The sequence below is a fragment of the Agelaius tricolor genome, unplaced genomic scaffold, assembly GCF_023055355.1.
Source record: "Agelaius tricolor isolate 1412-34295 unplaced genomic scaffold, bAgeTri1.0.p SCAF_9, whole genome shotgun sequence".
NCBI lineage: Eukaryota > Metazoa > Chordata > Aves > Passeriformes > Icteridae > Agelaius > Agelaius tricolor.
In genome coordinates, this window is record NW_027269269.1 from 5,010,747 (window position 1) to 5,025,231 (window position 14,485).

Consider the following 14,485-nt stretch of genomic DNA (forward strand, 5'->3'; position numbering starts at 1 on the left):
ATTAGAATATTTTCACTTTTCTGTTTTCCATCATCATTAATAACTAGAAATTACCCTTGTATGGTTGTAAAGCATTTGCTGCCTTCCAAATCAATGTGCAGTTGGTTTGCCAGCCCTAAACATGTTGAGGGGGGGGTTTTGTGTGGGTTTTTGGGCTTTTTTGTAAAAAAGTTAATAGAAGTTTTTTTAGGCTTAATGGCAACAGGAAAGATTCTACAAGTAGAATTTAATAATCTATTTTCATATTAATTAAACCTGATTATACTTTTTCATATGGCTGCAGGTTGTGCTACAGTGAGAACAAAACTAGAATTTCATTAGTAGAGAAAAAATGCAACAGAGTAAAAATAAAAACTCAAACCCCAGAACAGAAATGCCTCATGAGTAACAAGCTGCTATTGCTTTCCAGGCTAGAACTGTGTTTTTAAACACTGTTTCTGATCTAGCAAATGCATTAGTGAAGAGGCAGTGGTCTATGTCATCAGGTTTGTCTCAAGGACACCAGTATCACTGCTGTGTGACATGGGTCTGTCAGTGAAAGGACAGGGGAGATAGCCTAACTGGAAATACCTATCTGCAAAAATATTAGGGAATAATAAAACCCAATTATTAATAAGACATTTCTTTCAAGATGCACTTTACAGGTATTCCTGTGTTTGTGTTTCATTTGTCCTTGCATCCCAAAGAAATTGCAGCCAGAGATAACCTGTTTTTATCCCTTCCTACAGGATCACTTGAGCTCCTTTAGAGCTTTGCTTCTAGAACTGTCTTGTAACAGGATTCAAGCAAGGGCTGTGCTTGCTGCCAAGTAGTATCTGATATCACAACCTAAATAATGTCACCCTGGCAGCCCACCCCCAAGCCCCCAGACAGCCCTTATGTGATCTGTCTAACCTTTCTGGTGAGGAGGGATTGCTTGCCAAGGGGCAGTCTGCTGCTCGGGGAAATCTGGACTGAGAGTGTGTGTCAGCCCTGTCTCATTTCCACTTTCATTATCAGCCCTGTGCAGAATGTTTTTCATGTAAAATACCTTACAAACATGCATGAAATAGGACAATTACTGAAGTGTCACTTCACATTTCTTGCTGCACTCAGTAATGCTACACAGCTATCAATATCAAGACTTGTCACTTTCCAAAATGCAGGGAAAAGGGGTTGGTTTGTTTGTTTTAAATTACAGCAGTGCTGGTAGCATGAACAGATATGGATACCCACCATATGTGACAGTCTCCTGTGCTGGGATGAAGACTTTTTTTGGCAAGAACTTTCAAAGACAAAGTGGGTAATGCACTGAATGCCCAATGATCCAGACTGCAAAGGAGTCTTTTAAACCAAATGAAAATGCCCACAGTTCTCTACTGTCATGAAAAACCTTGTTTCCACATAAGGGATGTTAAAAATATGGGGATCTGAAGGAAAAATTGGCCAATTCCCACATCCTGTGGTGGAAAGAAAATTTGATTTTCTGTTGCTTATGTAAGCTGTGCTGCAAAATATTTTATCATTAATTTAATATTTCTGTCTTCCAAAGCAGTAGTTCTGCTCTGTTCATTTAATGCCCAGTGCTGAGCCCATGACTTTTGGTTCAGCAACAGTGAAATGTTGTGGCAGATGAAGACTGAGCAGGTTGTAGGTAAAACAGCAGTTTCTTACTCAGCTCACTGCTGATATTCTGGCTCTGGAGAACATGAGGAGAGTCTGCTGTTGGGTTAAATAATCTGATGGGCAACCTCCTATGGGCTGGATTCTAGGAGGGTGACAGAGACAACACTATGCACTTGACTTTTACAAACACTGAGCTTTATAAAGAAAGAATGAGAAAAATGGGTGAGCTTTTTGTCTTGGGGCAGTGAGATCATGAGACGTGCCAGATAAGCATGTTGTGCCTACACATGAGAAACAAGAAAATGGGAAGTTTTTATGACCAAAGGGAAAGATATAGTGGATTAAATTTTCCCCCTCTGCTTTAGTGAGACCCCACCTGGAATACTGCTTCCAGCTCTGGCATCCCCAGCACAAGGACATTGCCCCATCAGAGCAAGTCCCAGGGAGGGACAACAGGGATTAGAGGCAGGGACTACCACTCACATGAGGGAAGATTAAGAGAATTGGGATTGTTCAGCCTGGAAAAGAGAAGGATTTGGGATGACCTAACTGTGGTCTTTCAGTACCTCTAGGGAGCCTACAAAAAACGATTGACAGAAACTTTTTACATGGGTATATAGTGACAGGACAAGGGGGAATGACTTCAAACTGATAGCAAGTATGTTTAGATGCGATATTAGAAAGAAATTCTTTACTGTGACAGTGGTGAGGCACTGGAACAGGTTGCCCAGAGAAGCTGTGGATCATCCCTGGAAGTGTTCAAAGCCAGGTTGGGTGGGGCTTGAAGCAACCTGGGATAGTGGAAGGTGTTCCTGCCCATGGTAGTGGGGTTGAAACTAGATGGTCTTTAAGGTCCCTTGCAACACAAACCATTCTATGATTTTATGAAGTTAAACAAGGAAGGTATTTTAAAACTCGCTATGTTTTGAAAGCATCTATGAATCGGATCGACTTCCGTTTGTATGCAAGAAAGGGAGCTGGTTCCAGCCTGCTAATGCTGAATAGAAATGGAAAGCCTGGACAGGAGACTCAGCTGTAGAAAACCAGTTTGGTGCGCTGGGCTGCGGTGCCGGGCAGAACTGGCGGCTCCTGAACACTTTCCGTCTGACTCGAGGGATGCCTGTGCTCTCCGGGTCTGCCAGGCCGGGTGCCGGAGGCTGTCTGGGTCCCCAGCTCTCTCCCGTGCCTACCCTGTCCCACATCGCGGCACACACGCCATTCCCCGGCGCGCTCGGGGCCGGGGCCGGGACCGGGGCCGGGACCGGGGCCGGAGGGGGCGGGCCCGGGAGCTCCGCCAGGCCCGGCGCGTCCAGCAGGGGGCGCGCGGTCCCTGGCCGGCGCGGCACGCGCGCGGCGCGGGGGGCGGGGCCTGGGGCGAGCTGCGCGCGCGCGGAGGGAGCCGGCGGGCGGTGAGTGGCGCGAGGGCCGCGCGCGGGGCGGGAGTGGGGCCTGGGGCCACCGCGCGTGCCCGCCCGGAACCGCCGTGAGGGCGGCGGCGCGGAGCCCCCTCACCCACCCATCGCCGCCCCCTCACCGCCTGACCCTGCTGCGCCGCGCGGGCGATGGCGGCCGAGGCGCGGACTGGCTGGCTCGGGTCACCCCCTGCCCCCCACGGGGATTCTGTGTGGCCGCAGAGTTCCCTCGAAGCGATCCACGGGGTAGGGGACAGCAGGAAACGGCCTTCTCCGGGAACCCTCCTTGTCCCCTCAGCCACGTGTAGGAGGGACCGGTGATCCCGAGCCTGTCCTCCGTAGGACACATCATAATTTCCTTTTGCTTGAAGTAGCCACCAGGGCTCCTGACTTTGCTTTGTTAATCCGTTGCAGTTTCTGTGTATTTGGTAATCCTCTGAGAGCTTCTCTTGTATGAACTTTCTGTGTGACTTTGACACATTGTGAAAATCCGGTTTTTGAGGTATCAGGGCACAAGTCCAGACATTTAGTAGCTTTCCGGTCTATCAGATCAGGACTTCTCTACCTCCAGGCAGGTGGTTGCAGCCCCTGCCAGGTGATTTTCATTAGGGTTGCACACCACTGGCCAGCATTTCTCGGTGTGTGCTGCAAACACCGTGGATGATGAGCTGCTTGTCTCAAAGACTGACTTGGGCAGCTTGGAAAAAACACAGACAACTAGATTTAACTCCATTTCATGCTCTCGGTCTTTTGATCAAGGTTACTCTTAGAATAAGATCTTTTCTGAAGTTGCACATGTGCTTTTTATATTGTTGGTAAAAGATCTAAAGGACTAACACTGTCCTCTTCTTCCTTCTTCCCAGCGATGAACAGCATGGCTTTCCAGATGTATTTCTACTCCATGACCTTTTAGCAGTCTTTCCTAATGTTTTCTTATCACCTGTTCTCCATGTGGTCATAACTACAGGTGAAATGAATGTACTGAGGACCAAAAACTGTTAATTTTTCCATAGTGTTTAACTTTGAGTATTTTTTTCCTCTGTTTCAGAATTTGGCTATATAAAAATAGACTTCTCATACATGAATGCCAGAAACTATTGTTAAATACATACAACATTCTTGTGTGGACAAAGCCTTGGAGTCTCCTGTGCTGCTCTTATCTCTCTTAATTTATTTTTTGGTTTTTTTGGAGAGCTTTCACTCTGTAGTGATGACATTTGCCTGAACAGTGCATCAGCTAGTAAGAGAGAGGTTGAGCTGTGCACAGGGGAAGGGACTAAAGAGTCTGCAGGGACCTCCACCCCCTTCATCCTACCTGCTGCACTGCAAGCCACATTTGTCACCTCATTTTTCCTGTTTTATGGGTAGATCTGGCCCTTTAGGGACCAGTAGCATTCAGATTTGCCATTTTACCCTATGAACACAAATTTCCCATTTTACCCTTCCTGTTCCTGTTCCACTCTATCTGAGGGAGCTTACCTCCTTCTCTGGTGTTTTTCTTCAGATGACCTTTGACTTCACCATGAGAGTAATTTTCTAAACCTTATGCAGTGTTCTTGAACTGTTCTTGGATATCTGATTTCCCCCTATGTGGCTTCCAGAGAGGATCTATGTGAGGAGAGAGCATGGTCTGCATGTGGAGGGACCCAGGGCCTGGGGCAAGCTGGGATTGGTCAGCTGGAGCCTCAGGGGCCTTGGGAATTAATAGTATAAAGATTCCCACAGAGGCAGTGGGATTTTGTGCTTCTTCCCATTCTCCTGTAGAACTTTCAGGGTTGCTTCTGGACTTGAGAGCAGTGAACTTAATGGAAGAGATAATGAAGGGATTTCAAACAGTAGAACCGTCGTCTCCCTTGAAGGAATTTGCAAGTCTTGTGGACATAAAGTCACTTTAAGGGTTTTCTGATGTAGTTCTTAACCATGAGAATGTCTTCATCCTAATAAATTGAGTCAGTATATTCATTCAGAAAAATATATTAAATTTTGGAGGCATTTATAATAGCTGTAGTAATATTTCTACCATATGTTCTGAGTTACCTCTCCTTGCAAAACCTCACAGTTAATTACTTCTTGGTTCCTAAGGCTTTTAATTTACAAACCAAAAGGAAGAGTTTAAAAAAAATCAACTAAAAATTATTCATAGATTAAAGATGTCTATGGCAGTATGCCTTTTTATGTTCTGAAACAATGGCAAATTCTTCATCAGCAACTTTATCTGTGAGGGTTTTGATTCATGGGCATGTATTTAGTCTTTGCAAATGCTAGTATGGGCTCACTGACAGAAAATCAAAAAATTTCAACTTTTGACTTAAAAACTGAAGCTTTCCACCTGTTTCAATTTCTTAGAGTCAAATCATGGTTGTGTTCTTGCTTGATGGGTGATAGCAGACCAGATTACTGTATGTATTATTCAGTTATTTAAAAAACTGTTGTGAGTTAAGGAGTGATTGTAAATTTCTACCATGTCCTAACAAAAATAAATTGTTTAATAGGACCTAAATGGGTCATAGTGTTGTGTATTGTTAGAGCATTGTGGCTGGAAACTGTTATCTGTCTGGACATACAGTCATTCCTATAATAAATACTTTAAACAATACGTAATTTAATAATGTAAATAGTCTTAAAGCATTTGTGTTTTGTTCAATGAAAAACTGGGGGGAAAATAATGATTTTGGCTTTACTAAGTAGCTTGACTCTGGAATTCTCTTGCATGAGACTGATGCCATAGGTGGATCTTTGGGCTGTGAGCAATTCCCTGTTTGGCCAGCCTGGCCTGAGAATCCAGCAAGTCAGTAAATGATACTCTGGAAAAGGCAGGTTTTGCAGATAAGAGCTTTCCTTAGGAAAGCTAAGGAAACTTACTGTGTCAGAGAAATGGCAGATTATCTCCCAGTGCCAGGGTAAGGTACCATTTTTTCAGCAAGCAGGAGGAAGCTGTTTTAAGGAAACTTCATCTTGAAAGCTCTTTTAGAGCAGAAGGAAGGGGTGGAGGAGGAGACTGCCAGTTCTGGAGCTCTCCTTGTAATGCAGGGAATGAGGAGAAGAACCATGAGCAGCTCCACTTGAAATGACTCAAAATGTTCAGTCACTGTTCAGGTGAGTTCTTGGTGACTTGTGCATAATGCAGGTGTATCCCTGTCTGCATCTCCAGGCTCTGTTAAAGGCATTGCTCATGTGCTGATCCTTAGGCTGGATGCAGGGAAAGTGGTTTCTTGGGAGGGGAATCTTTCTCAATTTTCTCCAGTTCTTTTCACGTGCTGAGTCCATTCCAGCACCTCCGTTCCACGAGGTGGCGCCGTTCCCGAGGAGAGGCTGCTGTGCTGCCTGAGGCAGAGGGCTCAGGGACGCTGCCTGGCAGAACCCACTTCAGGAGCTTTCTGAAAATGGCTCTACTTCTCCACTGGTACCTACCGTGTCTTCTTGGAGCTTGCCTTTTTTTTTTTCTTCCTTTGTAGGTTTGTGGCGTTTAGAGGAATCTTTTTATGGCATGGAAGTTAAAACCAGGTGATGCTGAGCTAGAATGCTAGTTTACTTCATTTGGAGTCAAAATGGTGTGGCTTTTGAGCATGGGAAGGAATGACCAATAGCTATCATTATTTCTAGGAAGGAAGGGAATCATTTCTATAGGATTTTCCAGTTCCACAGGAAACCAAAAGCTGTAATGTCAACTTCCCTGTAAGAGCATAAGCCAAATCCATATTGTATAGAAAGGGAACAGTGTTGCTGCTCTTCCTGAATTCTCTGTGGAGACTTGTTATTTCCAATTGGCCTCTCACTGATTTAAGAGCGCTTAAGTAGAGGGAATAATTTTTCTTTTGTTAGGAGGTTTTCCTAGTTAGCTGCATTCTTGTTGGAAGTTGTTTAACCTCACAAGATTATGCTGTTTTTAAAAACATTCACCATTGAAATGGGTTCATTTAATTAATTTCTTTTTTCTTGTTGACATCTAAGAAAATGGACGATGATGATGACATGCCCCAGCTTTCATCCCATACATTGGCTGCCCTCCAGGAGTTCTATTTGGAACAGCAGCAGAGAGAGGGCATGAAGACCTCCCAAGGGTTTAATCAATATTCCATTGGCTCAATAGAAGAAGACTGGGTAAGAAACTATAAATTTCAGTGAGTGAAGCACAGAGAGAGGAGTAGCCCTGACCAAGTTTCTTTTGTGGCTGGAAAATGAAATGAAATTAAAGAGGGGAACACTCAAGATATTGCTATTAATGGATGGCAACACTGTAGGGAGATTTGCTTTAGTATTAAATCTAGATGTAGTTGTTTGCTCCACATGTGCGTGGGGGGTACAAACTCAAAGTACATGGAGAGGGAATAAAGCTGCTAACAGAAGCATCTGTCCCTTCTGGAAATTTTAACTTCAGCCTGGCATGTGATAGTAGTAAAGACTCTTCCCTGAGTCTGAGACAAACGTAGTGTAACAAGACCAAGTGATCTTTCCTTTCATTTTTTTTTTTGTGTGTGTGTGTGTGTTTTATTTCTTTATTTTTGTGGATGGCTGTTTTGCTGCTTCTTTTTATTTGTGACAGACTGATTTCTGATTTGTCTCTGGGTTGGGCTTTTTTGGTCTTCCTTTTTCTGATCGTTCTGATTTAGCTATCCTTTTCTTTCTCCCCACACTGTCACTTTTCAAGGGCCTTTTTCCTCATCTGCTGAAGGAACTCAATTGAAAAGCACATAAATAATGTGCATCTGCCCATTGGCTTTGAAATACCCTGTCAGTGGTTTGGATTTCTTGGTTTTCCTGATACTGCAGTTCATGTTTTGGAAACAGAGAGTGTAAGGTACCTGCTGCATATCACTAGATCACAGAAGTAGGAAGACTGTCAGGAAAACAGCCTCCTTTCTAGCTTTACAGGTTGTGAACTGAGAAGTTGCTGTGGATTGTGGTTTTCTTGAGTTATGACTCACCACACATAACTCCATAGCACAGCCAGAAGATTTGATGTTGTTTGTAATTGTGCATTATCTTTCTCAGCAACTGAGCCAGTTTTGGTACAGTGATGAAACTGCATCATGCCTGGCTAAGGAAGCAGTTCTGGCAGCTGGAAAAGGTGGCAGGTAGGTTTAATAATTGTTTTGTAGATTTAACATTAAGATCTGCAAATATTTTGTTTCTGCTATGTTGGCAAGAGCATGCAGTTTAATTCATTACTCATTGTACTTCAGTTTTGTTCAGCTGAGATACTGCAGAGCTGCTTTGATGTTATTTAGTTAATAGTTTATACTGATCTTCCTCTTTGTCATTTCATTGAATGTTGTAGGCTGTGCCTTGTAAAAGTTTACTATAAATCTTTGTAATTTTTTGAGAAATACAAAGTGCTTCAGAGCACATTATTGACTTATAATTAGTTTTTATATTGTTTCTGTAGAACAGATGGAAAAAACTTGGTTTTCTTCCTACTTCTATAAACAGTAATTTTTCATTTTTGAGTGTACTTCCTTGCTTTTCTGAAACAAGACTTTCTCTGTAGTTAAGCTTAAGATCTTTATGTAGCATGGGGTTGAACAGGTAATGACTTTCATACTTAAAACTTTGTTACTATGATAATTAATTGTTAGAATGGAGGAACAATACTTTATATTTTTGGGACTAATGTTTAAAATGTTTTCCCAAAGCCTGTCTGAAGACTGCTGAGAAGACTGTAGAGTTTTGTTGCTGTTGTTTGCCTTTTAAAATTACAATTTTAAGTTATTGTGTGTTTTTTTCAGGATAGCATGTGTTAGTGCACCAAGTGTGTACCAGAAACTGAAAGAACAGGATGGTGAGGATTTTTCTGTGTGTATACTGGAGTATGACAGAAGGTTTTCTGTGTATGGAGAAGAGTTTATCTTCTATGATTACAACCACCCTTTGGACTTACCTGAAAATCTCCTGCCACACAGTTTTGACATCGTAATAGCAGATCCACCCTATCTGTCTGAGGAATGTCTTCAAAAGACTGCAGAGACCATCAAATACCTAGCGAAAGGAAAGATTCTGCTTTGCACAGGTATAGCTAATAAAAATATTAGGTCCCCTTAAGTAGCTTTTTTCTCTCTTTGTAATGACAAACTTACATGAGACAAATGCTAACTCAATAATGCTGAATTATCATTAATTTAAGGAGGAATATGTGTCCTAAGCCTTTTATTTGAGTACTTGAGGTACTCAAATAAAGGTACTTCAACCTTTATTTTAAACAGAAGTGGGTTTCAATAGTTCAAGTCAGTACTTTTTTCCTATGGCATTATGAATTTTACTAAATTTTGGAAGAATTATAAGATCATCCAGCAAAACTCCAGAAATATAATTTTTCTTGTAGAAGGGCCACTCTATATAATTGCACTGATTGAAATCTGGGAATGGCAAACATAGGTGCAAGTTATTGTTTATGTCTTATGCACTGAAATACAGGGGGAGGAATTAAACAGCGGTGATAAAAGCAGAAACCAGATAACTAGATATCTGTACTTGTGGGTCCTTCTTTAGGAAGGTGCACTTGCTGTTTGAGAAGTGATGTGTGTCTGCCCAAGTCATGGCTTTTCTTAAACTGTTTTGTTATTACTGTGTTGTTATCTGAGGACATCCAGGAAACCTTTCCAAAAAGCGAAGGTCAAAACCCCTCTGTATGTACAATTTCAGGGAAGGCAACCAAGCAGGCAAAATAAAGAAAAATTAAAATAATGTGGCTATAGAAAGCCTGCTCCTTGGTTTAAGTGCACAAGGCAGTCACACACAAGGGTGGTTCTCAGACGTTTTTCCCTAGAGTGGATAGGTGGTCCTTCAGTTTACTGCTCAAAGCAGTGATTTCTCAGTGTGTAACTGCAAATATCACTTCATGGTTTATATAAGTGAAAGAGTAGATGTAATCTGTTTGCATTTCCCACAGCTCCCTACCATTTAACTTCCTTGGAATGTAGCAAGAAGACGGAGTTCAAGTTTGGCTTCTGTAAAAATGGCACTGATACCCTCTACTTATTTTTATGAAACTTCTTGGACATTCATTTCTTTGGGATGTCTTCCATTCTTCTAGATTTACTTTACGTTTCCCAACAGATTGTGTTGTCAAGGAAGGCTGAGAGTGTAGTTGCTTTAAGCCTGCCTTCCTTAAAAAACACCAGGCTCTCTAAGTATGCATTTGGGAGGAGCTATTAAAAAAGTTCAAACATTCTGTTACTGTTTTTTCTTATTGAATACCAATTATTTTTGCTGCAGGTGCAGTCATGGAGGAACAGGCAGCAAAGCATCTTGGTGTGAAGATGTGCAAGTTTATTCCAAAACACTCGCGAAATTTAGCCAATGAATTTCGATGCTATGTGAACTATGCTTCTGGACTGGACTAATTCTCCTAAGATCATCTACAAATCTACTTTTCTTTTGAAGCTTTTTCAGTCAAGCTTCTTTCTGTTTACTGACAGTTATGCCACATTTCTGAGGGCTGACATAGTCAGCTCTGAATACTGTTTTCTGGCATAGCTGGAATCAACACAGTGTGATAGCCTCTCTCTTTTAAATGAGTAAGCATTTGCAGTTACTGTGTTTTGTATTAGGTAAATGCAGACCAGGCAATGCAGGTGCTGGATAATGGGAACTTCTTTGTTTAACTTTAACTGGTAGCTTTTACTATATGAGGACACATCAGTGACCTCTTTGAAGTGAATTTAGCTTATAACAGCACATAGGTGTTTGCCTTGCAGGCATCAGAATCGTCATTGCCAAAGAGCGTGGTACTTCTGTAGTAATGTGACCCACACATGTCCCTTAAATCTTGAATCCTAATGGCTCTGATTAAATATAATGCCTGCTTTTTAATAATTTCAATATCAAACTAAAGAGGATCTACAGGTATGTCAAGTTACACGAATGGTTACGATTTTTTTTCCCAGTTGCCTGATTTTATCTTTTTCTCCTGTTCCACAGACAGCAGCAGAGCAGTAGAATAGAAGCATCTTAAAAATCATTGAATCTTACAAGGCCACTGAAGAATAATATATTGATAAACTCCCATTGTTTCAAATGGAAAAATGTTAGATTTTATATTCAAGGTTTGGTCTATATTTCAGTCAAAATAGATAATGCATTGGAAAGGGTTTGCTTTGCATAAGTAGAGATTTTTGATAACTGGGAATTTTAAAGCCACTTTTGACTAGCCTTTTGACTACACTACTGAAGTATTTTTGGGTGGAGATTAGTTCATAAATTTCAAGGCACTCAACACTTTTATAATCTCTAAAAATACTACAAAACACAAGCACTTTGTATGTCATACTACGTAAAAGTTAACAGAAATGCTGCATCTACAAGACAAATCACATAAAATCAAGTACTAAATTTATTTGTAGTGGGAATAAGCCTAATTAAGCTTGTGAGATGAGACTTTTTATAAAGCAGTGATAATACTCATGTTTCTGCTGTTTGGATGCAAATTTTCCCATCTGGTGGAGTAAACAGCTGAGCAGGAATAATATAGATGGATTCTAATTCTCTCTCAGTGCTCAGAGAATGGTGTTGTCTGAGCTGAACACAAAAGTGGTTCATAAACACCCACCCAATCCACCCTAGCTCTCCTCCCCATTTTCCAAGAGATCTGTTTGCTTCCTAAGGCCTTTCTCTTCTCACATTTTATACCTGCTGCTGCCTCCCTGCATGCAGTGTTCCTGGGCTCCATGGTAACATTTTTCTTCCTCTTGCACACGCCTTGGTTTCCGTCAGGCTGGTCACAGGGGTTGTTAAAACAAGGGAAGTGCAGTGAGGAAATGCTCACAGGGAGAACAGGCACTGGCCTCTCCTTTCTGCTGTGTGAGCCAGGGCCCATACAGTCTTGCCTTTCAAAGCAGATGCCATCCTTGCTGCTGAGCCAGAATTCCCCTGAAAATGACTGTCCACAGGTGAAATACACCTGGGTTTAGTTGTTTTCTGGGAGGCTACATCATCACTTTCATGTGGCCAGTTTGACAATAAAGCAAACCAGAATGGTAACTGCGTAGCTCTTGGCACTAACCTGTACTTTAAACTGGTTCATTACCTCAGTGTCTTGCACACCAAGCAGATGGAGATAATGAAGTAACTCAGGAAACTTTGTTTTGAACTGCATAGAGGCTTCAAGTGGGACAGGCATGATTGCCAGAAGGGATGATACTGTTCCCCTGCCACCCACCTAAATTAGAATGTGCTGTTCAAATCAAAGCCTCACCTGTTTTGCTGTTTTATTTGCTTCATTTTGGTAAATGTGTATTATTGGGCTCTCCATGGCAGAGTTAAAAGTCAACTTCACTAACTTCATCAGAGATATTTCTTAAAAAGATAAAAGTGCACCATTCAGTTGTACCAAGAAGTTCACTTCCAAGAAAATCACTGCTGCTTCTAACATGTAGGTCAGACAGCTTTGAAAAGGGGCACTGTGAAGATGCATAGTTACGGAACTGAGGGTGCATGGAAATCTGTGCAGATGCACTCAACAGAGCAGCCTGTTGTCCACCAGCCTCCCTCTTAAAAGCCTGGGGACTGCAGGCAGCTGCCCAAGTAGAGCTTGACTAGTGGCATTTACAGCCTTCATCAGTGATGGGTGGTAAACTATTTTTGTCTAACTTGATTCCAAGGAAGTAGCTGTTTCTGAGAAGGGTACAAGTCACAAAAATCCGTAGTGAATTTGTGTTTTGTGCCAGCATGGTAACTTTAAGAAATAGTACATGACAGCAAAACCCTCTTTTCTACAGTAACAGGATTGTGAATAAAAATGTCAGTGTCAAGCAGTGACTGACTACTGGGGGTGTCTCATGGATGGACTTTCTGTTGGAACAGACTGTGGGGAAGTGTCAGCACTGTGCTCCTTTTCCAGTGGCATTTATGACTGCACAGTCCTATGTGCTACAGCCTCCTTAACTACCCTAGCCCAGGCAGTTATGGCTGTTCCTTCATGCCAGCAGGATTAATGGGTGTTTATACTTTCTGAGCACATCACAGCCTTTTTCTCTTTTCCTCCTGCTGCTTTCATGTTCATGTTCCCCCATGCAATTCCATGTTTATTTGTAGCTGGAGATCTTCACCCATTCAGACAGACACCTTCAGGTGATGACTGGCAAGTAAACCCAAACTAGCATCTCGGGCTTTCCTCAGCCTTCCTGAATGATAGGAATTTTCCAAACTACCTTAAACGATACTACAGAAAAGAAAATAATCTCATTACCAAGGATATTGTTCTGTGTTTTGTGGCTCCTAATGTATTCCAGGGACAACCTTGTTAAAGGAAAAGATTTTCCTGGCACAACAAAAAATTTTCTCAAATCAGCTGCAGCTGCCAGATAGTTCTAGCTTTGAATTGTTTGCATTTATTGGGCCTGGAGTTGGTTCAGTGAGGCATTTCATGTCTTCCTTCTGTCAACAGTTTGTGAAGCATTGAAGCAACTCCAGTGAACACTCCCTCCCCCATGCAAATTAAAGGCAAGGCTGTGGCAGCTGTAACCAGAGGACTGGAAGCTGGAAAATGTCACACCACATTTGAAGTGAAACTGATATAAATCCATGATGTGATGACCTCATTAAAAAAAAACAATTCCAAACAAACACAAACTACATTTAACACTCAACCTTTCCCACATGAGTAATGTGGATAGAAAGGATATATGGAAGGATATTATGATGGCCAGCAAGTGTTTGTGTAGCTAATAGCTCTTGATGTTAAGTATTAACAAACAGTTGCTCACTAACAAAATATCAAACAGTTGCTCATGCTAAAACTTTAACAGCTTTTAAGAGACACCTAACTGGAAAGCTGAATCAGGAAGCAAATTGGCACAGCTAAAAAGTCTGTCACAGAGGAAAATGAGGATTAAGATGGAAAAATGGGCTTCTGAATGAAACAGCATAAAGATGCCTAAACCATGGGAAGCTTGCTGCACTTGTTGCAGTGTGATGAGGTCACCAACACAAGCGCTCTATTGATCCATGGAGGTTTTGCAGTTCTCGGGTACTTTCAATCATCCACTTTCTGAAGCTCTCTATAAGCTAAAGCATCTACTTTTCTGGAGTGGAGAAACTGATTCTGTTCTATTTACCTGATTTTAGCTTGCACCTCCCAGGAATTCCCTGACCATGCTCTAGTTATTTGAAAACCTCAAAATGACTCCATAATTTATGTCTGGAGGACAAGAGAGTTGCAATAAAAAAAAGAGATTTTTTTTACTCCACATCATGCAAATATATACCCATGTGTTCTAATAACTAATTTGTTGCAGACAAATTTGTATAACAAAAGTGCAGACAATGAGTTCTGCTGGAGGGGCAGTGTTTGGCCAGACTTAGCTGGTAGCCCCTCTGGGTATCTACTAAATGTTAAATGCTGCATGGTTGGACATTTTGCTGTTGTTTGGGGTCATTTTATTGCCTCTTAGGGTGAAGACTTTGCTTTCCATACAATGGAGTCTGAAGGTTCAACTTCATGCTGCAATAAGTGTACATGTGGAGAAAACCTC

At 41.8% G+C, this 14,485-nt stretch overlaps 1 protein-coding gene across 2 annotated transcripts; it reads left to right on the plus strand.

Annotated features, from left to right (window-relative positions):
* The first annotated feature begins 2,941 nt into the window (after nt 1-2,941).
* Nucleotides 2,942-12,766, plus strand: EEF1AKMT1 (EEF1A lysine methyltransferase 1). Of its 2 annotated transcripts, none has more exons than XM_071434106.1 (5): nt 2,942-3,014; nt 6,969-7,118; nt 8,010-8,092; nt 8,744-9,024; nt 10,230-12,766. In XM_071434106.1, the coding sequence occupies exons 2-5, from the start codon at nt 6,972-6,974 to the stop codon at nt 10,355-10,357; spliced, it is 639 nt and encodes a 212-aa protein (XP_071290207.1). In that variant the 5' UTR covers nt 2,942-3,014; nt 6,969-6,971; the 3' UTR covers nt 10,358-12,766. The 2 variants fall into 2 exon arrangements, with proteins under 2 accessions (XP_071290207.1, XP_071290208.1); XM_071434107.1 differs by lacking the exon at nt 2,942-3,014 and adding an exon at nt 3,021-6,420.
* Nucleotides 12,767-14,485: the final 1,719 nt, after the last annotated feature.